General features: G+C 57.8%; 7 protein-coding genes and 1 non-coding gene across 8 annotated transcripts; 3 read left to right on the plus strand and 5 right to left on the minus strand.

Annotated features, from left to right (window-relative positions):
• Positions 1 to 2365: 2365 nt before the first annotated feature.
• On the minus strand, positions 2366 to 2662 carry ColSpa_03267 (uncharacterized protein; the record flags this gene model as incomplete). Its single annotated transcript, XM_049269479.1, has 1 exon — positions 2366 to 2662. One exon carries the CDS (start codon positions 2660 to 2662, stop codon positions 2366 to 2368), a length of 297 nt encoding a protein of 98 aa, XP_049125436.1.
• Positions 2663 to 3588: 926 nt separating this feature from the next.
• On the plus strand, positions 3589 to 5022 carry ColSpa_03268 (uncharacterized protein; the record flags this gene model as incomplete). The annotated part of the gene is made up of 1 exon (XM_049269480.1): positions 3589 to 5022. One exon carries the CDS (start codon positions 3589 to 3591, stop codon positions 5020 to 5022), a length of 1434 nt encoding a protein of 477 aa, XP_049125437.1.
• A 2610-nt stretch (positions 5023 to 7632) lies between these two features.
• ColSpa_03269 (fatty acid amide hydrolase) lies at positions 7633 to 9750 on the plus strand (the record flags this gene model as incomplete). Its single annotated transcript, XM_049269481.1, has 5 exons — positions 7633 to 7763; positions 7796 to 7925; positions 7985 to 8501; positions 8581 to 8597; positions 8671 to 9750. The coding sequence occupies 5 exons, from the start codon at positions 7633 to 7635 to the stop codon at positions 9748 to 9750; spliced, it is 1875 nt and encodes a 624-aa protein (XP_049125438.1).
• A 252-nt stretch (positions 9751 to 10002) lies between these two features.
• ColSpa_03270 (uncharacterized protein) lies at positions 10003 to 11176 on the minus strand (the record flags this gene model as incomplete). The annotated part of the gene is made up of 4 exons (XM_049269482.1): positions 10003 to 10161; positions 10273 to 10454; positions 10610 to 10804; positions 11095 to 11176. The coding sequence occupies 4 exons, from the start codon at positions 11174 to 11176 to the stop codon at positions 10003 to 10005; spliced, it is 618 nt and encodes a 205-aa protein (XP_049125439.1).
• Positions 11177 to 12492: 1316 nt separating this feature from the next.
• ColSpa_03271 (cutinase gene palindrome-binding protein) lies at positions 12493 to 13931 on the minus strand (the record flags this gene model as incomplete). The annotated part of the gene is made up of 2 exons (XM_049269483.1): positions 12493 to 12653; positions 12716 to 13931. 2 exons carry the CDS (start codon positions 13929 to 13931, stop codon positions 12493 to 12495), a joined length of 1377 nt encoding a protein of 458 aa, XP_049125440.1.
• Positions 13932 to 17871: 3940 nt separating this feature from the next.
• On the plus strand, positions 17872 to 21859 carry ColSpa_03272 (DNA repair protein RAD50; the record flags this gene model as incomplete). Its single annotated transcript, XM_049269484.1, has 2 exons — positions 17872 to 18114; positions 18140 to 21859. 2 exons carry the CDS (start codon positions 17872 to 17874, stop codon positions 21857 to 21859), a joined length of 3963 nt encoding a protein of 1320 aa, XP_049125441.1.
• A 495-nt stretch (positions 21860 to 22354) lies between these two features.
• On the minus strand, positions 22355 to 24211 carry ColSpa_03273 (uncharacterized protein; the record flags this gene model as incomplete). The annotated part of the gene is made up of 3 exons (XM_049269485.1): positions 22355 to 23911; positions 24037 to 24085; positions 24150 to 24211. 3 exons carry the CDS (start codon positions 24209 to 24211, stop codon positions 22355 to 22357), a joined length of 1668 nt encoding a protein of 555 aa, XP_049125442.1.
• A 598-nt stretch (positions 24212 to 24809) lies between these two features.
• ColSpa_tRNA_092 lies at positions 24810 to 24883 on the minus strand. Its single transcript has one exon. It is a non-coding gene; the product is annotated as a tRNA-Val (tRNA).
• Positions 24884 to 25871: the final 988 nt, after the last annotated feature.

Consider the following 25871-nt stretch of genomic DNA (forward strand, 5'->3'; position numbering starts at 1 on the left):
CTCGGGGCAGTCCGGTTTTCGAGACCCATCCCGACAACACCATGCATGCATGGAGACCGGGCGGCCAGTTTTTGTAATTCCCAGGAGGATCCGGGCCTGAACATGCGAGGCGTTCTGGAGGCGGGGTAGACGGGCCACAGAGTCCGAGCAGGAGAGGTTGTGGTTGGTGGTGGCACGTTGCTGTGCCGGGCTGGGCCTTCTGTCACCTTGGTTGCCTGAGCTGGCCGAGAGACTTGATTCGTTTGATTCGTGAGACTGCCACTTAGCACGGTGCGGGGGAATAGCCTGTCAGAACACAGAGTGAGCAGTCAGGAAGAGGCAAAGCAGGAATTTGTTGATGTTGCTGAGCAGGTTGGTCTCGCTGCTGCCGCCACCAACAGGGTTGGTAGGCGAGAGAAGTATGCAGGGCCCTGGATCGTCGATGATGTTGACGGATAAGGTCATTGCCTGGATAAACCATGGCCAAGGCTATTTTCATGACCTTGCGATGACGATGACGAGCCTTGGGCCGCTTCGCTGTTATCTCTGTTTTGCCATGATGGGGAATTGAAGCTTGGCGAATGGCATAGCACAACATAGAGTGTGAAAACGATCGGGTTGCGGTTCCGTGAGAGAATGCTCTCTGGCATTTTGACTTTCTGCCAAAGTCTTTCTGATGGTGAGGGCCAGATAAAATAAGCACGCAAGGCAAGCAAGCTTCTTCCCGTTGCAGTGAGGCATTTGTCGACGATGATTGGGGGAAAAGTAAGCGTCACGTCGAAGGATGCAGGATGATGGTGGTGGGGGTGGTGGGTGCGCCTGGGATTCGGGCCGGAGATTCATGTAAATTCATTCTTGTGGTGACGATTGTTGCTTGACCGTGGATGTGATTTGCTTCCAACACCGGAGACAGGGCTAAATCCGTTCCTCTTCCCCCTTCTCGGAACCTCGTCGACGGGCTTCCTTCTTGTCCTCATCTTCGTTCGCATGGAGACGACATCCCGTGAACCGCGAGCCCGACTAGGAATGGACTGCAGACGGTGAGTGGGCAGGCATATGGGGGGGGGGGGCTGGGAGCCGGGACAGGTTTGGCGGATTCCCATTGGCAGGCCGTAGGCTTTTTAGCTCGATGCAGCGCTGTTTCGATTCGACAGCGATGCGGGTAAGTTATGTCCCCAGACAGACTGTGTCTCGTTGGGTTTGGCCTTTTCTTTATGGCTTGTTTTGTTCTCGTCGCTGGCGACAGCCGAAGGCTTCTTGTGCCTTGCATCCGCAAACAGAATCTTGGATGAAAATTCTGCCTTTCTAGTTCCGCCGCGACGATTTAGAAATTGTCATCGACAAGTTGCCGTGTTTTAGATGAGACTGACCCCAAAGCAGGACAGACCAAGAAGGGGTGGCCTGCCAACCGTCTCGCGCCTTTCATCAGTCTTTGTGTAAGGTTGTGCCTGCGGGAAGCCGTTTGGGTAGTGTCAAGCAGGGCCCGCAGCGTCCATCCCAACTCGACCCATCAATCTCAGACCGTTTCTCTCACTCACACTGGGGTCTTGGGCTGCTGCTGTTCCATTGCTGCTTCGGTCTTGGCTGAGTGACCGCGTAGGGTGACGTGGGATTGCCCGACGTAGTGCTTGCGTCCGCGCTCGCGCGCGCAAGAGCCTGCCTGTATGCGGCACGTACGGACACTGGGCGGATAGGATCGTTCGTGTATGTAGGGTCACGCTCTCTTGCACCCGCGCTCGGCGGACGGCGTCGAAGCAGAACATTAGCAGAGGCAGCCAATGCCAATGCTACCTGTACCACAGTACTGCCTTCGGATGCCTCCTCCTCCGCCGCATCTCTTAGCGCTTGCCGTAGTCGTAGGCCCCCCAACACTGAGAAGTTCCCTTCTCGCCTTCGCTTGTACGGCCTCGCTTTTGCCCTGTTTCTTTGCCATCGGCGCGACGTCAAATCCCCGTCTGTTCCACCCCGTCGACCCCCCCGGAACAGGACCCAGATAATTTTTCGTTAGTTTTGGTTTCTCCAGTCTTCGGTCCCGGGTCTCCAGGCCTCTCATTCGGTCACCTGAGGTCCACGAGCCCGCCTTTCCTCTCACCTCACCGGTAACGCCTGCTCGGGGACAAACCCTGGGAAAAAGCCGCAGCATCAACAAAACACACCCGCCCTGATGTAAACAAACCCAACCCAGTCAGCCAGGGATCTGAGCAAGAAAAAGTAATCGTTCGGCTCCTGGACCAAACACGCCGGAAGCAACCTCTGGAACATCAAGCCGTCTGGGCCTGTCCCAAGAGTCCGCAACCTTAAAATCGGCCGCCTAAAGGTCCTACACAGCGCCACACCATTGCTTCCGCTTTAGAAGGGTAACCCCTCCTTCCTCTCTGTCAAAGTCTCAGTCCTCTTGCTCCGTGTCCTCGATCCTTCTCCGGGCGCATTTCTTGGTCTCTCCACGTGCTCCATGCCAGTTGAGAAAGGAATGAGGCTGAATCAGGCGTAGCCAAGCGGGTTGCGGATACTCGGCGCACTTTTGGCGGTGGCCTGGGCTCGCTGTTCTGTTGCCGATGCGGACGGTGGGCGGTGGCCCTTGTACAACTGCTTGGGGTAGTGTCTTGTGTCTCGTTTCCCCCGTTCTCGTTTCCCCTCCCTTCACCTTGTTTCTCTGCTGGGGTCGGTTGTAGTCGTCGTCCATTGCCGTAGGCATTGCCATTCGCAGCGCGACGACGCAGAAGCAGCAGCAGCAGCAGCAGCAACAGCTCCAGAGATCGACGACGGCGCAGCTGGGCTGACTTCCTTTGCACTTGGGTCGAGCCGACTGCCACCGAATCTGTACTGCATGGGCAGTGTTTGCTGAAAACGACAAGGTGAGGCAGGCCGAGACGACCGCCACACAGTCGTCTCCATCGGCCATCCTATCCGATTCCATCCCATCCCATCCCATCCGCCTGGGGGACTCCGCCCATTCCGCTTCGTCAGCCTGTCGCTCCCACCTTTCATCTCGCCCATTAGATAACCCCCCGGCGCCGCTCATCTCGCTCCCCCTCCCGCCTGGGTCCAACTCTCACCGTATGTTGAATGACATGACCGCCGCTTGTCCGTCCTTGTGGATTTAAAGTTGGCTCACTGTCACTACCACAGACACACCTACACATACGTTGTTCGTCGTCGTTTCCGGCATCGAACTCATTGCAGCCGTTGTCGCCGCTGCCGCCGCCTTCGTCGCCGTTTCGTACCTCCATTGCCCGATCCATGCATCGCGTCCGGTGATCATAATCGCTGTAAGAGAGGCGTCACCGAGACTGGGGTGCGGTCTGCGGCCCCGGCCTGCATGGTGGGAGGAACCTTCTTGGTCTGGCAGTCTGCCATCACCATCACCAGTTGGTCAAAAAACGCTTGGAAACCGCCAAGTCCAAGGTTGATTGCACGCGACTGCAATCGAAGAGAGCGCATCACCACACCACTCGCACAAATCGAAGAGCGCAGTACGCCTTCGCCTAGTGGAGCGTAAGGTCGAGAGAGAAAAGAAAAAGAGAAGGAAAAAAGAAAAAGAAGAAGAAACTTTTCGGGGGAAAATCTGTGCATCTTGTCTCGTGCCTCGTGTGTAGGACGTCGGCCACGATGGCTTCGTATACGGATGTAACGGGCACCGCCGGCCCAGGGAAGCTCTCAAAGTCGCGAAGCAAGCCGGTGGTGAAGCCGATACTGAAAAAGCTGTCGCATTCGGAAAAGAACTCGCTGGACCTCGATCGAGGCTGGGACGAGCAACAGACGACGTTTGGGCATTATGGAGGAAGTCTGGGAAGAGAGAGGGAAGGATCCTTCGGGGGAAGGGACGTTAGCTTCAGCATCTCAGCGACAGAACTCCACCACAGCAGCAGCATCAACAACGGAAGGAGCAAGTTTTCGCACGCTCGCTCAACCAGCGGCACCTCCCACGTCAGTGTTGCGACCAGCGGCAGCGGCCATCGCAACGGCAGCTTCGTCCATCCTTTCCAGCAGACGCCGCGCACCTCCACGCCGCCCCTCTCGTATGCCAATTCACTCGCCAGCATCGAACAAGGCAGCAGCAACAGCAACAACAACAACGCCAGCAACCCCGGAGTACCTGGACCTCGCGATTACTCCCCGACAATTACTGAAGACGACGACGACCTGCTGGACCAGCACTATCTGCACCACCGCAGCAATTACCACGCGGCCACGTCTTCGTCGATACCCATCACCAGCAACCCATCATCATCATCTTACCCCCGCCGACCCTCACTGGCCAGCCGCACCTCCTCTCTATCCGATATCCACAACCACACTGGTCCCCCCTCGTTGCGCATCAACACCAGTCGCACAAACTCCAACGCAGCTTCTTCGCGACTTGTTCACGTCTCGAGTCACTCGGATATCACTCAATCCAGCGGCAGGATCTCAGAGTCCACTGCGCCCAACACGGCACCTGTGCTTTCCCCTCTGTCCTCGGCATCTCCTTCAACATCAGTAACCGCCATGTCTCCCCTGCGCACCTCGCTGGAGGGTTTCCGCTTGCGCTCACGTTCTGATCTCGACTCCAACTACCACCAGGAGCGCATCCGACTGGAGCGTCACCGCTGGGAAGAGAAGGAGCGTCTGAAGAACGAGAAGAGGGACAAGGAGGAGATGCGCAAGCGAGAGCGCGCCGACATCAAAGAGGCTCAGCGCCACGAGCGGGAGCAGCAGCAGATGATGAAGCGAGAGGCAAAGGAGGCTGCCCGCAAGCAGAGCTTCTCCCACAGCGCCCGCAACAGCTCCAGCGACATCATCCGTCCCTCCATCAGCCGCAAGAAGACGGCCCCCGACGCCGAGAAGCTGGCCATGGGAGCTGCCGAGGGCGGTGTCGGGTTCGCCAGCCGCAACTACGAAAGCACCAATCAGGGTCAGGCGCCTGTTGCCGACGAGGCCATGTTCGAGGGACCCCGCCGCTCCCTGACCGCCAAGCGCAAGACGCAGGGCGCCTGGACGAGCTTCGTCCTGTGGTTCCGGACTAGGATTCTGCGACTCCACGACAACATGGCCAAGAAGTAAGAGGGCTTCGCTTTGTCCCTCGGCTTCATTGGACCTTCCGACCTTTCTATCTTGGCGGCTACACTCAAAGAGATACTCTCCCAGATCACCACATAACCCGGTGCACGCAAAGGCACCCAGTATGAATGAGATGGATTCTCCTCACGACACCGAGCGGACACAAGCTGTTTGTCGCATTGCATTTTACTTTCACAAATATACCCCAAACACACCGACACCCTCCAACTGCTCTGCCTCACTTTCACGACACCACCAGATGCCCTTTCAGAGGTCAGGGCACACTGAACATTATTTTTTTTCACGCTCTTCATCCCCACGATTATGACCAGCATTCAGATGAATTACCGGACATGGGCAGATGAGCCAAGAAAGCACAAGAAAAAGGATTTTTCCACTTCCTTCGTTTCCACGGGACTCGGATCGGCACGGCGTTTGGCACCTTGATTTCTTCTTCTTTTCCCTTTCTTTCTCTGGTACGACGCGCACTCCTCAGGAAAGCAAGGGGTGGGGCATTCACTCGTTTGGCAGCCGTGGGAACTGGCTTGGACACAACACTGGGAAGCGAACCCTCGCGGCCCGCGGGCCTTTAGGAGGAGTTTCTGATTCAGGGAAGGCGTTCGGTTTACGAGAGCGAGCGAAATGGGCATGCCTGGCCAGGAACAGCTGCTTCCCACGGGACAGCGCGGCCGTATGTAGAAGTACACGAGTCAACAATGGGATTGACTCCTTTTCCTCGTCACTGACTTGAATTTCTCTTCTCCTTTGCTCGTGGCCTCCCATGTGATACTTGCGGTGTGGAGCTCGACGTGCGCTCACATCCAAACAAGCAGGTGAGGCTCCTCTAAAAACGTTTCTAGATGGAATGTTTTAGCTTCGCCCAAGCTTCGCCATGGTGGGATGGCGGGGTAAACCGTGTCAAGACAATGTTGGAACTATATTGGCGCCGCTAGCGCCTCCCTCCCCAGACTGGGCTGGGCGATCGTGCCATCGCGGAATGCTGCAAATCATGGAATCCCGGGGTAGGCTGGATCGATGGTACAACGCGACGGCGCGTTTGATCGTCCCATCTTTCCCTCGACGCGCCCATGCAAGCCGAGGCGTTGCTACCGTTGAAGTTCACCAAACACCAATTACACGACGGAAGCATGCTCTCGTCATGAGGCGGGCGGGGGGGTTCGCGACGCCGCGATTTCATCGAGATCGGACTCGATGGGCTGCACTAAACATCTACAGGTCGCGTGAGGTGTCTGACCGGTCGACCCAGCCGAGCTTCGCGCACGTGAAGTGGGGCGGACCCGACGCGACTGCGACGCTGCCCCCCCGTGAGGGGCTCACCGTATCTCCCGACCCTTATCGATAGATTGGGACACTGACGCTGCGATAAGACACGGGCACCACACCGCTCGTTGTCTCGTCACACTGACACAAACCCCCCCGGGTCTGCACCATTCCAGCTCTCTCTCCGTCCGCGCGGTTGCAGCAGTGTCCGTTCCTGCGTCTTAAACGAACCGAACGCACTCGAAGAATGGCGGGAACCCAGCTGGACCTTTTGGGCGCGTTGCCTTACGTGATACATACCAGATAGACGAGGGGACACCTTTTCCGGGTCTTGGCTGACTGGAGGGCGAATGGGACGGGTCAATCTACACTGCGCAGCCCGACGGAATCGGCGTACCCACCCGGCACGAGCGCCGGAGGCATACCTACATGCAAATGCATGTCCTTGACAACTTCTGTTCCGTCGCCAGAGATGCCGAGGCACGGGAGGCCATGGCATCCACCCTTCTTCCTCCATCTCCCTCCTCCCCCCCCCCCCCTGACGTTAAGCTTCGATAGCCTATCCTCGTCTCACCTGCTGAATTACGGGGCCTTCACCTGCTAAGAAGCTCTTCCCAGCACCGTCGCTAATCCGAGCTCCCTCAAAGTCCCGTCAGCTTTTTCCCAGCGGGTCTGCAATCCCGTTCTGTGGATGGAGTGATGGGTGACTGGCTTGGTTGTATTGGGAGCTCTTTCGACCCTGACATTTTTTTTTTCTGCACCGGATCTGAGGTAAAGCAAGCTAAGGTAAGGAGCCCACATTAGCTCCATGAGCTCTCACCACCGAGGACACACACACACACCTCAACCGCAGCTTGATCACCCTTCACCTGTCCCCATCCGTTTTGTTTCAACTGGCTCCAAACCAGCCCTTCGCTGTCCGTGTGTTCCGTGTCCATCGGCTGAATTGAGCCAGAAAAGCACCAGAGGAGAGCAAGACACAGCTCCAACTACTCTTCCTCCCAAGAACTCCCGAAACTCTCAAACACCTCTCCCCAGGCCGAGCTCTAACCTTCGCAAGGGTCCTCCTCCCCAACGGTTCCCGTCCCCCCCAGCGGGCATCTGACAATTGCCGCCGAGCTTCCGAGCAATCTGCATCCTTTGGCTTGACGTTTCCGGCCTCTGGTCTTCTCCTTCCTTCATAATACCCTGGCTGATCCAATTGACCCTCACGCGCAAGTCGTCAAGCTTGTCACGGTGCTGTCTCGCTCCTGCCGCCACTTCTCGTGATACCAAACCACCTCCCCCTCGCCCGATTCCGTCCGGCTTCACGGCCGACCCCTCACACGCATCATGGCCCCGAACCGTAAGTACGCCAACTACCCCGGCGCCCGTGAGGCGCCGACCCAGGTCAAATCGGATACGCCAAAAGAGGACCAGAACCCCGTCCTCCGCGGCTGGCCTCTCGTTGCGGGCTCGACAGTGTGAGTGTCTCTATGTTATCTCCCATCGCCAGACCTTCACCTGCTGACGATGAGCACAGGCTTGCAAACTCCGGCGCCGTCCAGCGCTACTTCTGGCGCAACGCCAAGTTCGGCTCCATCAGAGACCTCCCTGGCCTCGTCGACTACAGATACCGCTTCCAGGTCCGTCCTTCGTCTTTCGCGCCGCGCCCCCCTCGCTCGCTTCACTAACACCCGCCCAGCCCGACGTCCTCGTCCTCTCCGAATCGGGAACCCACCCGGACCCCCTCCCCCTGACCGCCGAACTCACCACCCCGGCACCCCAGGACCAGCCCTCCCGCTACCTCTCCAGCGCCGACTATCACGCCCTCTACGCCTCCGGCGCCGCGACCCCGCTCGACGTGGTCCAGTCCCTGCTCCCCCTCGTCCGCCGCGCCGAGGGCCACCCCCCTCCGGAGACGGGGCCCTACGCCAACGCCTGGGTCGCCTCCCACGGTCGTGAAGACATTGCCCTCGACGCGGCCCGCGCCTCCACGGAGCGCTGGCGCCGCGGCGAGCCGCTGGGCCCGCTCGACGGCGTGCCCATCGGGGTCAAGGACGACATCAACGTCAAGGGCTACGTCAGCCACAACGGCATGCAGTACCGCCCCGACCTGCCGTGGTTCAAGCCGGCCGAGGAGACGCTGTGGCCTGTCCAGCAGCTCGAGGCCGCTGGCGCCATCGTCTTGGCGAAGAACGCCATGCACGAGTTGGGCGGTGGTACGTCCTCTTCTCTCCCTCTCTCCTCCCCTTTTCCTCAATACGTGTGATGCAAGAAGGCTGACCAGAAGCTCTCCAGACACCAACGGCTGCAACGTGAGTGACGCTCCGGTTCCGCCGGGAGAAGCCCCCTAGGGAAGCAACCCCGTACTGACAAACCCTTTTGCAGCCCCGGTGGGGAACCCCCACGAACTGGCACAACAAGTCCTACTACCCGGGCGGCTCGTCCTCCGGCGCCGGCTCCGCGCTCGGCGCGGGCATCGTGCCCATCGCCATCGGCACCGACGCCGGCGGCTCCATCCGCATCCCCGCCTCCTTCAACTCCTCGTACGGCCTCAAGCCCTCCCACCACCGCGCCTGCGCCATGAACTCGTCCGTCTGCGTCGTCGGGCCCCTCGCCGCCACCGTCGCCGACCTCACCATCGCCTACCGCATCATGTCGCGCCCGAACCCGGACGACCCCATCCAGGGGCTCTACACGCCCTCCATCCCCCCCTCCATGTCGCCCGCCGCCGCCGCCGGCTCCCACAGGAAGACCATCGCCATCGACGAGGCCTGGTGGTCCCGCGCCGACCCCTCCGTCGACGCCGTGTGCCGCCGCGCCGTCGCTCACTTCACGTCCCAGGGCTACGCCATCGTGCCCATCCGCATCCCCTACCTCCGCGAGATCCAGCTCATGCACTCGGCCGTCTGCGTCACCGAGATGCAGGACCTCGCCCGCCACCGCCACCCGGACCCGGAGCAGTGGCAGTCCATCATCAACCACGCCAACAAGATCACCATGTCCGTCGGCACCCAGACCCCCGCCGGCGACTACATGAAGTACGCCCAGCTGCGCGACCTGCTGATGAAGCACCTGGCCTTCCTCTTCGAGGAGAACCCGGGCATGCTCATCGTCACCCCGACGACCCCGCTGCCGGGCTGGCCGCGGAACCCCGCCGACGACGCCTACGGCGTCTCCGACACCAACGTCTCCATCGCCAACATGAGCTACGTCTACGTCGCCAACGTCAGCGGGTGCCCCGCCGTCACGGCGCCCGTCGGCTACGTCGACCCCGTCCAGGGCGAGGGCAAGATCCCCGTCGGCCTGATGGCCATGGCCGAGTGGGGCTGCGAGGAGCAGCTTCTCGACTGGGCCAAGGAGGCCGAGACGTACCTGCTCCAGGAGGGCCGGCAGAGGCCCGAGGGGTGGGTGGACGTCATCGAGGTGACCAAGAACGGCGGGCTCGAGGCCAAGAAGAACATTTGAAAGGTCACGACACCAGATAGGCCTGTTGTCGTAGATCAGGAGAGGAAGGGGGGGACGATGGGACGACGTGAAAAAGAAATCATCATAATCGTCATGGTTTGTTTGTTTGTAAGAGTATCTTGAAACAGTATAAGCCGGCGGTCTACATCCCCGGCCAGAATCTGAACCTCATGGGCAAATCAAAAAAGGCGCATCTCATTCGTTATCGCGTTCGGGTTCATGCCAACAAGGTTGACGTCTCTGCTGCCGCGTCTACTTGAGGAACTTGGACGCCATTCCCATAAGTCCGCTCTGCTGCTGGCCTTGGCTCTTGAAGTACATCTTGAGCGCCATCTCGCCCGCCTGCTGGATGGCCGACTCCTTGCTCGTGCCGTCGGCGACCTTACCCTGCGACTGGCGCTGGTCGAAGAGCTGAGTGGACGTGGTGTTAGCTGCCGTCTCTCCATCTACATCGCCCACCCGTGTCTCCTTTAGGAAGAATATAGGGGGTAAAGGGGAGGGGGTCGGAAGACGCCAACTCACCCGACTGGCCTCGGCCATGGCGAGACCCGCGAACCCGCCCTGGCTCTGCTTCTGACCGCCCGTCTCGCCGCTGGAGAACATCTTGAGCGCCTGCATCGCGGCCGCGGCGCCGAGGCCCTTGTCATCGGCCTTTTCATCGTCATCATCGTCACCAAAGTACTTCTTGTGCTTCTTCACGGCGTCTGTGGCGAGTCACAAACACGTCAGTATAGGTTAACCCATCCATATCCACCCTGCCCCCTTCTCTCTCCACTCAAAATGGTTTCCCGTATTCGGGAAATGCTGCAGAGGGATAGAGCATGAGAGTGCTGGTGGGAAAAGAAATAAAGGAACATACCATCCTCGTCAATATTCTCGTTCCTCAGTTGCGTCTTCTTCTGCGTCAAAGCCCCTAGCACGCTCGAGAACAAGTCTGTGTCACCGTGCGAACCCGCGTGGCGCGACGCCTCGTTGGCGACATGGCGGTAATCATCGTCGTCGTCGTCGTCGGCAAAGGCTCCGCCGCCCGCGGGGTAGTTGCCGCCATGAGACTCTAATTACGAACGCATACGAGAGTCAGCGCACCGTTGGCCCTCCCTTCCCCTCCTTTTTCATCTATTTATTTTTTATTTTGAGTTCAGGTACACCCCCTCCAGGACAACGAAAAAGAAAAGGTTCGTTCGATTCGGGAAGTTTGAAACTTACTGTCGCCACCAGGAAGTGGTTGGCCTATTTAGATGCTCGTCAGTCGGAACTTCCGTGAATCAAGGGCGCGCGGGGTAGGGGAGAAAGGAGATGGCGGGGTAGTTCAGGAGGGGGAGGGAAAGTTTGTTCAAGACATACCGTAGCTGCTCTGGTGCTGCTTGGGCTTGTCGTCGTCGTCCTTGTTAAGGTACTGCTGGGCGACGTTCATAAGCTTGTCCATTGTTAAGGCGTTGGTTTGGCTGATGATGTTGGGATAGGTGTGATGATATTGTCAAGAGGAATGAAGGGGAAGAAGGGCGGGCTAGAGAGAGGACCGGGTTGAGAGCTCTTGTAGATAAAGAGGAGAGCCACGTCCCCGCATCGCCAGCGGGCGATCAATTGTCTCGGGGCCCTGAGCTGGCCATGCACGCCAAAACAATATTGGACCAGCGTCCAATGGCCTCGTAGGCCTCCCGGTTCACAGCCACAGTCGACAGACTGAACAGTGCAGCTAAGCTAGCTGTCCAGGGGACCTCGAACCCGTCTCCAGCTGCCACAAATCGCACATGCCGGTAGTGCGCTCGACATGCAACATATGGGGTCGTCGGCATGCTTCAGTCATTGATGGCTCCCGACTGCTGGGTTTAGTGCTTGCCCCCCTGTGCCTTGGCTCCCCGCGGTGCATGAGCTCGGCGTAGCTTGTGAGTTGGACCCCTACTTATGTAGCAGCCCGTCGTGCCCCTCCACTAGGTATCAATGTGCTCGTACCAAGTAGCGACAGAGTCCCACCTGTGACCCATTGATCAGCAAGCCTAGGTCACACCCGCATCGCAAGCTCTGACCGTCCAATCAACACTTCCGTGCTGGGATGGCCTGAAATGTGCTGAATGCAAAGTCAGAACCTGCCTGGCTGGGTCCAGGTCTTCAGGGCGAACGGCATGTTTCAGGAACCTCCGAGCTTCGCTGCGTCCGTAAGACATGGGCGCGAAAGTAATGCGAGTCGGGGTTGATAGCTGGGTTATCATCTTCACGGGTGCACGTGGCGGCCTCTGGCTGCTATCCCAGCAGTGGCGTGCACAGCTGTGGCCGAGGCGAGGTATCTAGGAGAAGCGCGCACGCGAACTTGGGCATCACTCATCCCGCGCTCCGCAGGAGCAGTCCTTCTGGCTGGGGTCCCTTCGTCGACCGCCGGCCGAACTGCCACAAACAAGACAACACGTCCGGTAGGTCCCGCCCGAGCCGCCACCCGCGTCAACTGTACCTGACTCGGAGAATGGCTCGCCGGCTAGTGAAAGCAACATGGCTTGAATTTCGCTCTCTTGAAACTGTCGATCCGAAGACCTCGCCCCTTCTGCCTCATGGCCCAGTCGTGTTCAGGTATCTCAGTTGCTGCAAATAAATAAGACCGGAAACGTAGCATACAGCCATATGTTCGTCAAGACAATAGTCTTGCTCCGTGCCGTCTTCCAGGCGCCAACTCCAGGTGACATAGTTTAGCCGTGCCCAACCCTCTGGGGCATCTGTGGACCAAATGCGGTGGTGGTGACTCATTAAAACTTAACCTCCGCCATGCTCGACTTGTAGCGAACCCGCCTGATGGCTGGTGTTGTTGCTGTGTCGATTCTTCTTCTCCTTCTTGGCCCACCGAAGGCCACAGGCGTTGCACAGTGTTTTCGGCCCACTTGGGCCTTTGCGCCATTCGGGAGAATCCAGGGTACCTGATCATCGTGGTTAGAATGTCCGCAGAGCAGCATAAAGGCTGGCTGGAGCGGGAGCTTACCGCAGTCAGTGCAGACGTATTCCTCAGAAGTCTTGAGCTTCTTCTTCTTATCGCCTGTCCGAGGATCCCGGTCGAGTGGGATGGCAATTCCGGCGTCGCCCTTGATCAACGTTGGACTTGCGTTGCCTGTCGTGATACCGCGGCTTCTCTCACCCTCCATATACCTCAGGCCAGTCAGCATCTCAATGGTGTCCGTGTGCGAAGCCGCTCCTTCGTATCTGGCCATCTTGTCCTTCAGCGAGTCTGGGCGACTTCCCGCGACACCTTCCAGAGCCTCTCGCGTCAGTGCAACGTTCAGGGCCGACGACCTGTCGCCCGTGTCTGTGTCGCGAGACGGGTGGCTCGGAGCGGACGTCATCGTAGTCTCCGACGGCGTCATGTCTGATCTGCCCTCCTGACTCTGCATCCATTGCCGTTGTGACTCCTCGTTCTCCATTTCCTCCTCCCTGCGCAGCTCGGCAATGCGTCTCCTCAGGCGTTCGTTCTCGATTTTGTGTTCTAAAAAGGAGTCCAGCAAGCCCGCGTTCTTTGTTGGGTATGGACGCGACATCATGAACACGGCCTGGCAGAATGGCGATTGATTGTGCGGGTTTGGCGCAAATTTGGCGGCGGCAATGTGGGCATGGCCTACCGACTCGAAAATGGCGTATTTCCCGTCCTTCTTCTTGAACCTGAAGAACAGGCGCAAGGGGTTCCCCGAGGCTATGGACTCGTTCAGCTCGGCGACGAAGACACCAACGTCGTCTGGATGGACCAGATCCTTGAGGAAGGTGTCGGCAATCTCCTCGGCGGCGTAGCCCGTCAGGTTCAGGATGCTCGGCGAGACGTATCGTATGCGACCGTTGGCGTCGAGTATTTGAAGAAAGTCCTTGAGCTCTTCGACTACTTTTGCGGGCCAGTTCCGCCTCTTTGTGAACTCGGTAAGGGTGCTGCCGGCCTGCTGCAAAGCCTGCGCATTCATGCCACCGACGGGCGCGGGCCCCGCGCCGACAACACTCGAAGCGTCATCGCCATTGTTTGAATAGTTGTTGCTCATGGAGGGTGTATCGTCTCCCAGAGCGTCGGGCATGGGGGTGTTGCCGACGAAATTGAACGTGGACATGGCGTTGTCGTCGTTGGGGTTGTCGACGCTCATGGACATGGCGTCAAAACTCCCGTAGACTGTCGGGTCCAGGAGCGAGGACATGATGTTTGGGTCGGCTTCTGCCATCTGCATTGCGTCAGCGCGGCGTAGGGAGCGGTCTGCGAAAGATTGTAGGGGGTGTAAAAGGATGCGTCGGGGGGTTTTTGGCGGGTCGGGGGCAGACAAGAAGTAAGCGAGGCGGACGCGGGAAAGTGAAGTATCAGATCAGGGCCTGGAAAGGAAAGCGGGCGGGACGAACAGCATCAAAGGCAGAAAGTGCGTCTTGGGGCCCGAAGCCAAAGAAATTGGCCTGGGGAGGTTGAGGTGGTCCGTGAGACATGATTGTGGTGGTATTGATCCGATGCTGGCCCTGACGGCTTCAAACAAAGGCATTGGCGATTTGCGACGTGATTCGATATCGATATTTGGGGGGAAGTGGTGGTGTTTCCCAGGGCGGAATATGGTCACCTCACGGTAGGGGCGCACTGCAACTCTGCTGGGGGCGGGTCTCCTGCCTGCAACTCAAAGTGCGACAAGTTCGTTGCGCCTGTGGCGACCAGGGGACTGCGCCCACGCCAGCGGCAGCGACAGCGACGGAGCCTGAGCCCGAGCCTGGGGTCTGCGATGGCAAACTGCGATGGCAAACTGCGATGGCAGACTGCGAATGCGGTCGAGGCGTGTCGAGGGGGGGGCCGGCGGATATGAGCTGACACGGGGAGCTGGAGCTGGGTCCGATGAGGCCTAGAATCAACTAGGTCAAGGTAAAAGATACGGGCGGATATGGGGCGCTGTGCATCGACGGGTGCACGGCTTAGTCTTCCATGTCTCGTTGGATAGACGTTTTTCGATTCGCTAGAACAGGGACAAAAGGCCGATGTCGAAGCAAGTGCCAGAATGCGTGGTGGATGCAACTGAATGACCGATGGAAGAAGAGAAGGAAAGGAACAAGAGAGGACGGCAGAGTAGAACGGATCGGGTGTGGTTTGAGTGAGAGATTTCCAATCGACGGGGTCTCGCAGCAGTTAATAAAAAGACCGGGCTGGATTGCTGCTAGTACAGACGTGACCAGACCAGTCTGATTTGGTGCGTATTGCAATGCCTTGCGGTGCGGGACAGTAACGGCAGGTGTAGCGGCAACAGAGGTACCTAGCAGTACGCAGCGCTGATAGACGACGGTGGGGGGAGAGAACAAGAGGAAGAGTGCGAGTGCCCCGGCAATGGTTGAGGGCGGTGATGAAGTGAGGCGCGTGTCTTGTTTCTCTGTCCTTTCTCTCGAGCTGTCCCGACTGTCGTGAGACAGAAGCTGTGGCTTGGGTTGAGTTGGGTTGGGTTGGGGTCCAGTCAGGTTGGGACGTGGACCATGAGGTCAAGTCTGACCACCTCAGAAGAGCAAGATAGGGTCGCCAGCGGGTCGAGGCGAGAAGCCAAGGAAGGCTGGGAAAAACGGGATGAAATGGAACAGGTTCGGAGAATGGGAGGGAGAGAAGGGAGGAAAGAAACCACGAGGGACAAAGAGGCGCGGGGGACGAGGGAGAAGAGAGAACCGGGTTTGCGTGAATGGCCGCGTTCGAGTCGTCACCACCATGGGGAAAAAATTCAGCAGAGGGATATTGGCCTTGTCTCCTTGCCCGCACTTGGGGAGGGGGGGAAGGGTGCGACGGTGCTGGTGCTGGTGCACTTGGTACAGTACCTGCGGCGGTGGGATGGGCCAGATGGGACACGATGTGGGAAAAGCAGGGACCTGGGAAAAGATGGGAAACTGCAAAACGGAAATGGAGCACATGGCAATTTTCAGTCGTGGGACATGGATATCTGGCGACTGGTGCACCTGATCTACACTCTGGAGGGAGGTACCCCCATTCCCATCCGCTTCCACATCCCATTTTCCCCCTCCCCCCTCCCCCTCCTTCATCCTCCCCGCCGCTTACGTCTACTACTGTTCGGCACCGCAGCGACTCGGACGCGTGCCCCGGTGGCTGCTTGTGCTCGTCTGTCCCAGTGTCCTTTTTCCGAGTGACAGCTAGCTCTGTCTTTGTTCCATTCGTGCTAGTACACTCGAAAACAGGGCCACTGCAGGGCGTCAATCAGCATCCTCTGCTCCCCCCATCACGCTGGTGCTGGCATGTCACGCTCCGAGCTTACACGGTCCACGCCAGGCCAGGCAGGCCAGGACAGGCCACCCAGTGTGGTGGTCCCCGAGCTGAATTTCCAGGGGCTTCGCGCAGCGATGACCCCCTGGGAGGTGGTAGCTGGGATGCCACGCCCCGGAGCAAATGCCCCGGCCGAACGCACACTTCGGCCGGAGGTTTTTGTACTATTACATAGCTGTACGAGGTGCGGTGGAAGCTGGTGCTGTCTGGAGTCGCGCAACGATGGGTCCCGGGTGGAGAAAAATGGCTGATGTGGCCGTTGGCCTGACTATGTACAGTACAGTACAGTACAGCACGCTGCAGGCCGCCGAGGGCCCCAGTGGGTGCCCGTTACCCGTTTTGTTTCTTCCAGAATCAGGGCCGCCGCAGAGCTTTCGCACCGGAACGAGGGGCTGAACTGAGCGAGACCCTCCGCCTCGTCCGCCTCTTACCTCAGCGGTACAGCTAAGGTACCCAGGCTTGCCAGGTAGGTAGGCCTTGCGACCCACCACTGACATGACTATGGAGATTACATAATAACGCACGGCAGCTAAGTACTTACTTGCCTCGACTTAGTGGCTTAGGTACGTAGGTAGCCGGCTGGAGGAGTGGAGATTTGACGGTTCGCCTACCTACCCTAATGCGGTTACGTCCATCGATCGCTCTGGGCCCTGCGTGTTTGTACGAGGAACGAATGTTGCTTGCTTGCTTGTAATCGCCTTTGTGTACTCGCATCGCCTGGCGCAAACCCCGTCTGATATTTGACATGGCCTGAACTTGACAAGAGAAGAGAGCAATGCAGGCTATTTTAAGTTGCCTGATGATGTCATTGACTGGATTGCGTCAATTTTGAATGGAACCTTCGACTACGATGCACTAATATCCCGTACCGTGCTAGCCGTTCGAATCGTCTGCCTGGCAGCTTGTCACCGGCTACCATGAAGCAGGAAACGCAGTGCAGGCATCTTTCGTTTCACTCAGCACAGAGTGTCTTCGGGGCCGGTACACCACCACCGCACTCTCTCTCCTGTTTTCATTGCCCTGCCATCTTTCTAGTACACTATCATGAGAACCAATTCATTCGCAAGGACCGCGGAAGACCACGGATACGGGACGCTAGGGTGTGTTGGAAACGAAAGGGGACAGAGCCAACGAGATGGAGGCAACAAGCAGGGAAAGTGGAGGCGGGTGATTGTAAGGCTGCCCTTATCTTTTCGTCGCCCGCAATGCTGTGTAGCTCGCGCAGGAGCCTTTTCCAAAGGTTGGCCTGAGTCCAAGTAGCGTCTCGATTTCCATCATGGTTGACTGTTGCAACCTTAAACACCCTTAACATTCTCATTTGCTAGGAAGTAGGTGTCGTTGCATGTCTGAAGCCACTACATACTGTACTGACTTGGGGCCGGCCTTAGTCATCCCAAGCAGTAAGTCAGCGGCCTGCCCTGGCGCCAGCACTTCAGCCGAGCCAGCACCTCGTTGTATAGAAAACCCCACGAGCTCGGGACGGACACTATCTCAGGCGCCGTGGGGGCCTGTAGCCTGGAGCCTGGAGCCTGGAGCCCACTCGAGGCGCCGCTTATCTTATCGCCTGGCGCGAAGTCACGCTTTTTCGCATCTGCTGCCTTTACGCGTGCCATTCCCAGATGTCCCCGGAGCTCGCGTCGCACGCACGTACACCAGCGTCCATCAACGCCCGCCCCAAGCGACCTCCACCGACTGCAGCCTGGTGCAAGGCAACGAGTAGCACCTGTCGCCGGCAAACACGAGACTGGGTATAATTTCCCTTCAAGCTTCCCTTTTAACTTCTTCCCCGACACCACCACCACCACCACCAACAACCCCGCACAACTAGTTTCCTCCACACCCTCGATTCGTATGGCAATTGGCCCCGAGAGGCACCGCCCGCCATGTCCAAAATCGACAAACTGTCCGTCCAGGGCATTCGCTCTTTTGGCGGCAGCCGCGAAACAATCTCATTCTACACCCCTTTGACCCTCATTGTCGGCTACAACGGCTCCGGAAAGACCACCATCATCGAGTGTCTCAAGTATGCCACCACCGGCGAGCAGCCCCCCAACAGCAAGGGCGGTGCTTTCGTCCACGATCCTAAGGTTCGTATCTTGATCTCCGTCCACTGCGGTGCTTCGCCAGTGAGCTCGTGCTGACGCTTTCTAGTTGTGCGGCGAGAAGGAAGTTCTGGCGCAGGTCAAGCTCGCATTCACTTCGACCAGCGGTCATAAGTGCGTCGCCACGCGTAGTCTGCAGTTGACCGTCAAGAAAAACTCCCGATCTCTCAAGACCCTCGAAGGCTCACTGGTCTACAACAACAATGGCGAGCGCACCGTCATCTCCTCCAGAGTCGCTCAGATGGACGAGTTCATCCCGAGAGAACTCGGCGTCTCCAGGGCCATCCTCGACTACGTCATCTTCTGCCACCAAGACGAGTCTCTGTGGCCCATGAGCGAGCCTGCAGCGTTGAAGAAGCAGTTCGATCAGATCTTCGAAGCCATGCGCTACACCAAAGCCATCGACAACCTCAAGGTCCTCAGAAAGAAGCAGGGTGAAGAACTGGCCAAGCTTAAGATCTTTGAGGAACAAGACCGAATCAACAAGGAGAAGGGCGATCGTGCCGAGAAGCGCTCCATGGCCTTGCAGAACGATATCGAGGAGTCCCGGGAAAAGTGCAACGCCCTCACCCTCGAGATGGAACAGCTGCAGGAGCAGATCCGCGAGAAACACGAGCAGGCCAACAGCTACTTGAACATCGTCAACGACCTCAAGTTCAAGAGGGACCAGCTCACTTATCGTGAAGGCTCTATTGCGGATATCAAGATGACCCTCGAGGAGCTTCCCGAGGACGACGAGTACCTGCAGAATGCGCTTGCCCAGTACGAGGAGCGCATGGCCCGCTACGAGGAAGAAGCAAACGAGAACAAGGCCCAGTATGCCGAGCTGCAAAAGAATCTCACCCAGTCCCGCCGCGAGCTTTCCGCCAAGCTTGCAGAGCAGGGCAAGCACCAGTCTGACAAGGACAAATACGAACGGCAGCTTCAGTCCCGCATGCAGCTGGTTCGGGACGCCGCAGAGCTTCACGGATTCCGTGGCTACGACGGCGACCTCAAGGATGCTCAGATCAAGGCCTTCAACGAGCGCATCCAAAAGCTGTTGGCCGAAAAGAAGCGCGACCTTGATCGCGCGCAAAAGGAGAACGCGCGCGAGCTGGATGAGGCGACGAGCGTCATCACCGAGCTTGAGGGTCGCAAGGCAACGACGACTCAGAACCGTGTCTTCGCGAAGCAGCGGATGGGTGCCATCGATAAGCGAATCAGCGTCTTGCAGATGGATATCAACCGGCTGGACATTGACGAGGGTGCCAAGGCCATCCTCGACAGCCAATTTGAGGATGTCGAGAGCCGGCTGAAGAAGGCAAATGAGTCCTTGGCCAATGCCGACTACGACAACCAGCTCCAGCAAGAGAACGAGAAGTTGTGGCAGCTCGAGAGCGAGAATGAGAAGCTTGGTCGCGAATTGATGGAGTGCACGAGACTTGCTTCTGAGCGGGCGCAGCTGGACTTGCGCAAAAAGGAACTGTCAGACCGCAAGCGCAAATTGGATACACTCACCAACACGTGGAAGGCCAAGTTGGACGCGCATATTGGCACCACGTGGCAGACAGACACTCTCGAGGCCCAGTTCCAGGATGCCTTAAAGCGCCAGAACAAGATTGTCGCTGAAGCTCGTCAGAAGCGGGACTCGGCGCGGGACAAGCAGCAGAAGGTTGACTTCAAATTGAAGAGTGCCAAGGACCTCGGCGCCAAGAATGCAGACGAAGCACAGCGTTGCCGCAGCGTCGTCGTCAGCGCTTTGCAGGCGGTTCGAGACGGCGCCACCATCGACGACTACGAGGAGGAGGTTAAGATGCACGAGGAAGACGTGGAGACTTACACCACTGACATCAGCCTCTTGGACGCCCTGGCAGACTACTACCGCGGCTGCCAGAAGACTTTGCAGGAGAAGAACAAGTGCCGACTCTGCGACCGCAATTTCGATGATAAGTCGAATGTCTCCAAGTCTCGATTCTCGGACAAGCTGATCAAGTTTCTTGATCCCAACAAGAAGGAAAAGGCAGAGGAGGATCTCGCCAACTCCACTGCCCTGCTTGATTCCCTGCGCAAGGTCAAGGCGCAGTACGAGACATACCAGAGACTGATGGCAGAGCTCCCTTCTGTAAAGGAAGAGATTGCTTCATTTGAAGCTGAATGCGAGACTCTGGGACGTCAGCTGGAGGAGCAAGATGCCGTGGTCAGTGCCGAGGAAGGCAAGTTGAACGATATTGAATCCCTCAACAAGACGGTCATCAGCATTACCCAGGCCCTCAAGGACATCAAGGAATCCGAGGCTCAAGTCGACCGAATCATGTCTCAACAGTCGTCTGGCACCGTCAGTAGAAGCGCCGACGAGATTCACGAACTCCAGGCGTCTTGCAACGAGCAGATCAGATCGATGAAGAACAAGATTTCCAAGACAACGTCGGATCGCCAACGGATGAAGGACCAGATCAACTCGCTCGAACTGGAGAAGAGTGAGCTTCGGAACAAGCTGAGCAAGGCCCTCAACCAACTGGAGCGCAAGAAGGACTTTCAGAACCAGATCCAAACCCTGAAGGAGGACCAAGTTCATCAGCGAGAGTTGGTCAGCCAAGCCGACCAGGAACTGGAGTCTATCGAGCCCGAGATCGCCGAGGCAAGATCAGTCCGAGACGACACCTTGCAGCGTGGCCGTGCCAAGGAGCAGGCTATTGCCGAGGAGCGGGACAAGGTTGCTGACTCGGTTACGGAGCTGAAGATGGTCGAGAACGACATCCAAGACTACATTGACCGCGGCGGCCCCTCCAACCTGGCGGCGAATCAGCGCGCCATCGCTAGTCTCGAGAAGTCGATCGCTGCCCTGGATAAGGAGATTTCGGACCTGACTGTGCGGACCAACAAGCTGAAGCAGGATATCGACAATGGTGATCGCAAGAAACAGAACATTAGCAACAATCTCAAGTACCGCCAAAACCTGCAGCAGCTCGAAATTCTCCGGCGGGATATCGAGGACCTGGAGTCACGCGACGCCGACGAGGACTACAAGACGCTGATCGCCGAAGCGAAGCAACTGGAGAACCGCCACAACCGGCTGGTTGCCGACCGCGGCTCCATCATGGGCCAGATGAAGACAAAGGACGAGGAGCTCGAGCGGCTCTTGCTAGAGTGGGAGCAAGAGTACAAGAGCGCTGCCAAGAAGTACCGCGAGTCGCACATCAAGGTCGAGACGACTAAGGCGGCCATCGAAGACCTGGGCCGATACATCTCGGCCCTGGACACGGCCATCATGCGGTACCACAGCCTCAAGATGGAGGAGGTGAACCGCATCGCCGGCGAGCTGTGGCAGAGCACGTACCAGGGCACCGACATTGACACGATCCTGATCCGCTCCGACAACGAGAACGCGACGACGGGCCGGCGCTCGTACAACTACCGCGTCTGCATGGTCAAGCAGGATACGGAGATGGACATGCGCGGCCGCTGCTCGGCGGGCCAGAAGGTGCTCGCCAGCATCATCATCCGCCTCGCCCTCGCCGAGAGTTTCGGCGTCAACTGCGGCCTCATCGCCCTCGACGAGCCGACGACCAATCTCGACAAGGACAACATCAAGAGCCTCGCCGAGAGCCTGCACGCCATCATCAAGGCCCGCCAGGCCCAGAGCAACTTCCAGCTCATCGTCATCACCCACGACGAGGAGTTTTTGCGGCACATGCGCTGTAGCGACTTTTGCGACAGCTTCTTCCGCGTCCGGAGGGACGACAAGCAGAACAGCGTCATTACGAAGGAGAGCATCACGAGGGTTTTGTAAAGCATTGCACGAGGGAGTGTGCGCGGGCGTTTGGCTGGTAATGAAAAATTGGGGGGTTCTGCTTTACGATGGGTCATGGCAAGCACGGCGTCCGGAGTGTCCTCTTTTTCCCCCACGTAGTTACTTACCCATGTAGTCGAGAGGACTACATGTGCCATCACCTTCGCGTTTGAGCTTGCGTGATGAGACCTCATGAGCAAAGACTGAATTTCACTCACACGTCTCTCATTCTCAAGCAACTTTTTTGATGCTGTGACGTTGTGGTTCAAGAACCCCCCCCCATTCTACGTGAAGGGTCGCCCAATTACGTTTCGTACCTGATCTCACCTCATGCAATTCCAAACACGCCGTGAATACCCATAACACTCAATGATGAGAAAATGAACTCGATAGGGGGGATTTAACGAGGAGTCGGTGAAAGCAAGCGAGCAGCGAGCGGTTCATGGTATCATAGCCTCTCCCAACACCTCTCCACAATAGTGCGCGACAGCCTCCTCAGCTCTCCGTCTCCGCCGTCCCCGTTTTCGTCTCGGTCTCGTTCGCAGTTTCGTCCGTCTTGACCTCGGCCTTGTCCTCGTCTCCAGTCGTGACCTCGGCGGCTTCAGTCTCCCTCTCCCCCGCCGGTTCCTCCTTGCCATCCTCCTCCCCCTTCGTCGGCGAGCCGACCGTGGCCTCGGACGCGTCCCCGGCCACGTCGCCGTCGTGTTCCTTGACCTTCTTGCTCGCCATGCCGTCGAGCTCCTCGTCAGCGTCGCGCTTGGGATGCGACGTGACGCTCGTGTCGGACGCCGCGTCGTCGGCGACTGCCTCGATGAGTGCGTCCTCGGCGGCGGCGGCGGCGGCGGCGTCCTCCTTTTCCGCGTCCTCGGACGGAGGCGTGGCGTGCGTCTGCTCCGCCTTCCGGCCAACGGCGGCCTCGACGTCGATGCCCTGCATCTCGACGCCGGGCCCACCAGCGACGAAGCTCGTCGTCTCGCTCTGCGGACCAAGATCGCCGACGCCAATTTCCTCGGGTCCGCGAGCGTGCGGAACCTCGTTCTCTTCTTCAGCTGCAGCAGCGCCGGCGGCATATTCTTGCTGCTGCTCCTGCTTCTGCTGCTCCTGCTTCTCGGGGCTGCCGGCTCTGCCGCCGTCCCCGCTTCGCAGGGCCGCGGCGTGTTGTGCTTCTTCTGCTTGTCGCACGAGTTGGTTGACTGGAACGACGCCCTGCTCCTGCTCTTGTCGCAGTAACTCACCTTGTGTTATCGCGCGGTTGCTGCTGCTTGCACCCATGGACGGTATGCCGTTGACGCTGACGCTGACGGTCTCGATGCTGCCGACGCCGTTGGGGCCGTCGATGGTCTCCGTCGACTCGGTGCGAATCTCGGCCGGGCCGCCCCCGTTGGAGGAGCCAGGCGAGGATGATCCCGGGCTCGGGCGGCGGGTGAGCCAGGGAATCGGGGTTAGTAGGGCGCCGCCAAGGGCCTCGTCCGTGCCGACGGTCGAGGCGACCGAGTTTGTCGAGTTGCTCCAGGCAACGGCTGCGGCCGGGTTCTCCTGGCCGTTGGAGCTGCCGTTGGAGAGCAGGGTCATGGTGGCCATGTCAGGTATGGCGGGCGGCAGCGGGTAGGTGTTTGCGCCGCTGGTGACGTGGACGACGCGGTCGACGGCGTGTAGGTACGAGGCCAGGTGGCGGTAGTGCCGGCGCGGCTCGAGCACGAGCTCGGCGAGGCGCTGGATCGTGTGCGGCGGGTACTTGGGGAAGGTCGACAGGACGGAGTTGATCTCGTCAAGCATGGCTGCGATCTGGGCCGGGAGAGACCCCGAGGCGGCGGCCGCCGCAGATGCATCAGCGGTGGTGTTGGTGGCTTCGTTTTCGGCGGGGACCGCTGACGATGATGGGGCGTTCGGCTTGCTGTTCTCCTTGTCGGCGTCCTGCGACGAGGGCAGGCTGCTGGCGGGCTCGATGGAGGAGGAAGGGAGCGGCGAGAGGAGTCGTGGTTGTTGGCCTGACGCGTTAATGGGTTGAGGAGGGGTGGGCAGGTTCGGGATGGGAAATTCATTGTGAGCGATCTATACATTCGCGATGCGAACTGGTGAGCGCGCCCTACCCAGAAGGTTTCCAAACATGTGCGGTCATGGGGGTTGTTCGGACGGGCTGGTCTTTTCGAAGCTGGCTGGGGGACGGGCGGACGTACCTTATCAAGCCTCGAGATGATTCCTTGCGACAGGGCTGGCCACAGACCGCTGTTGCGTCTCGCGGTTAGCAGATGAGCACAGAATTAAGAGAAATGTAAGCTGTTTCACGTACTAGTCCATCTGGCCACCCGTCGCGACCGTCCGCAAAAGGTCCTCGTCGACCTCAATCTCCATTCTGGCGGGTTCGGGGTTGGGGGTATTGGGCGGAGTTGGCGGTGGTTGAAAGCGCAGCCTTCCACTGACGTCGCGTGTTTTTGAAAAAGCGCGGCTGGCTGGCGGCAGGTGGTGCTAAGAACGGGAGATGCGCCGGAACGAGTACACCTTGCGCGCCCAAAACAAATCTCGCGGACGAAGAAAAAACCAATAATATGCAGTTGTAAGGAAAGAACTAGGTAACTCTAGCTAGCATTCCTTCCTCAATAGTAGTTAGTCGTAAAAGCAGTGACTCCGGTACGTAGCAGGTCGCGAAACTCAACACCACTGACCAGTGCAAAAAGTGAACATCATGATCGATGCAGGGATCGAACCTGCGATCCTTTGCGATGACAGACAGACTCGAATTCGAGTAATTCTGCACTTTACGCTAGAACCCCCCTTCCTCCTCCGCGATCAGTCCTCGTGCTACTGGGAAGACCAATTGAATGCAGTTGCGAAAAAAGCATAAGATACGTCTTCCATGATAAATCTCGGTCGCAAAAGTAATTATTGACCTTGTATTGGAACACGTTAGGCAATTTTCATTCCCCCTACATGCCACAAAAAGAATTCTTCTTGATCGATGCAGGGATCGAACCTGCGATCCTCTGCGTGTAAAGCAGATGCCTTGAACCGCTGGGCCAATCGACCAAGCCTGATTTGTTGTTTCGTTGAGGCTATTACTCACCCTAACAACCTTGGCAAATTCATCGAAGGGTGTTTAGCCGAGAAAATCTCTGGAAATTTCCCCGTTGCAATGATGAGTTTCCCGGCCGTTCACAAGAAATCCCATCAACACCCCCGTCTCGGCGTAGTTCAATCTTCCATGAGTTCATACTATTACGAAGTCCACGATCATTGTCATAGCATGTCTCATCCTCATTTTCTCGAAGGAACTCCCTATTTTCTGGGTCTTACCGTGAAGACCAGTGCTTACTTGGCCTGTTCTAGTTAGATAACTGATGTTAAGTAATGTCTTCCTACTTCACAATAATGCGAGAAGAAACAGCCAAGCAAGGTTTGGCCATGTTTGCTTTTTCGACCCCTATCACAGCAACCGTCCTTGGCCACTAGTAACAGCACTCTCCCTCCAGGAGACGAGTGACGACTTGATTGGATGTTGCAGTTCTCTCATGACAACTGAATTATTGTCATGCGTCACGCCTTTGTCGGAGTCTGTGTGGGTTGCTAATCAAATTAACCAGGAAGACTGAGTTAACACACAAATGCACTGGTTTAGAAAAGCAATGGTAGGTTGAGTATACCTACAATGTTGACGAAGGAGGACGATGTTGGTGCTGGGAACGAGTGGATAGTGATGGGTATACATCCTGGTTGACATTAGAATGCTTCTAGTTATCAACGACGTTTATGAGGAAAATAAGCTTAATGGTAGATATTTCGCATGATCAAAGGCGAATGAGACTTAGTTCGGTAAGCGTTCGCGTAGGGAACTGAAGCGAGATGGTCTGGATTGTGCAATCACCATAGAAGTGCTTGCTCATCTGCAACCAAGAAAATCCGTCAGGAATAAACTATAGCACGCCATACCTACCAGGTCGAACGCTTGCTGTCTTCCAGCGTAAATGGAAGTAGAGAAATGAAGCCATCGTTATTTGATGTATTTTTTTGGAGAACT

Source organism: Colletotrichum spaethianum (assembly GCF_022836535.1).
Source record: "Colletotrichum spaethianum MAFF 239500 DNA, contig06, whole genome shotgun sequence".
In the NCBI taxonomy this organism is placed as follows: domain Eukaryota; kingdom Fungi; phylum Ascomycota; class Sordariomycetes; order Glomerellales; family Glomerellaceae; genus Colletotrichum; species Colletotrichum spaethianum.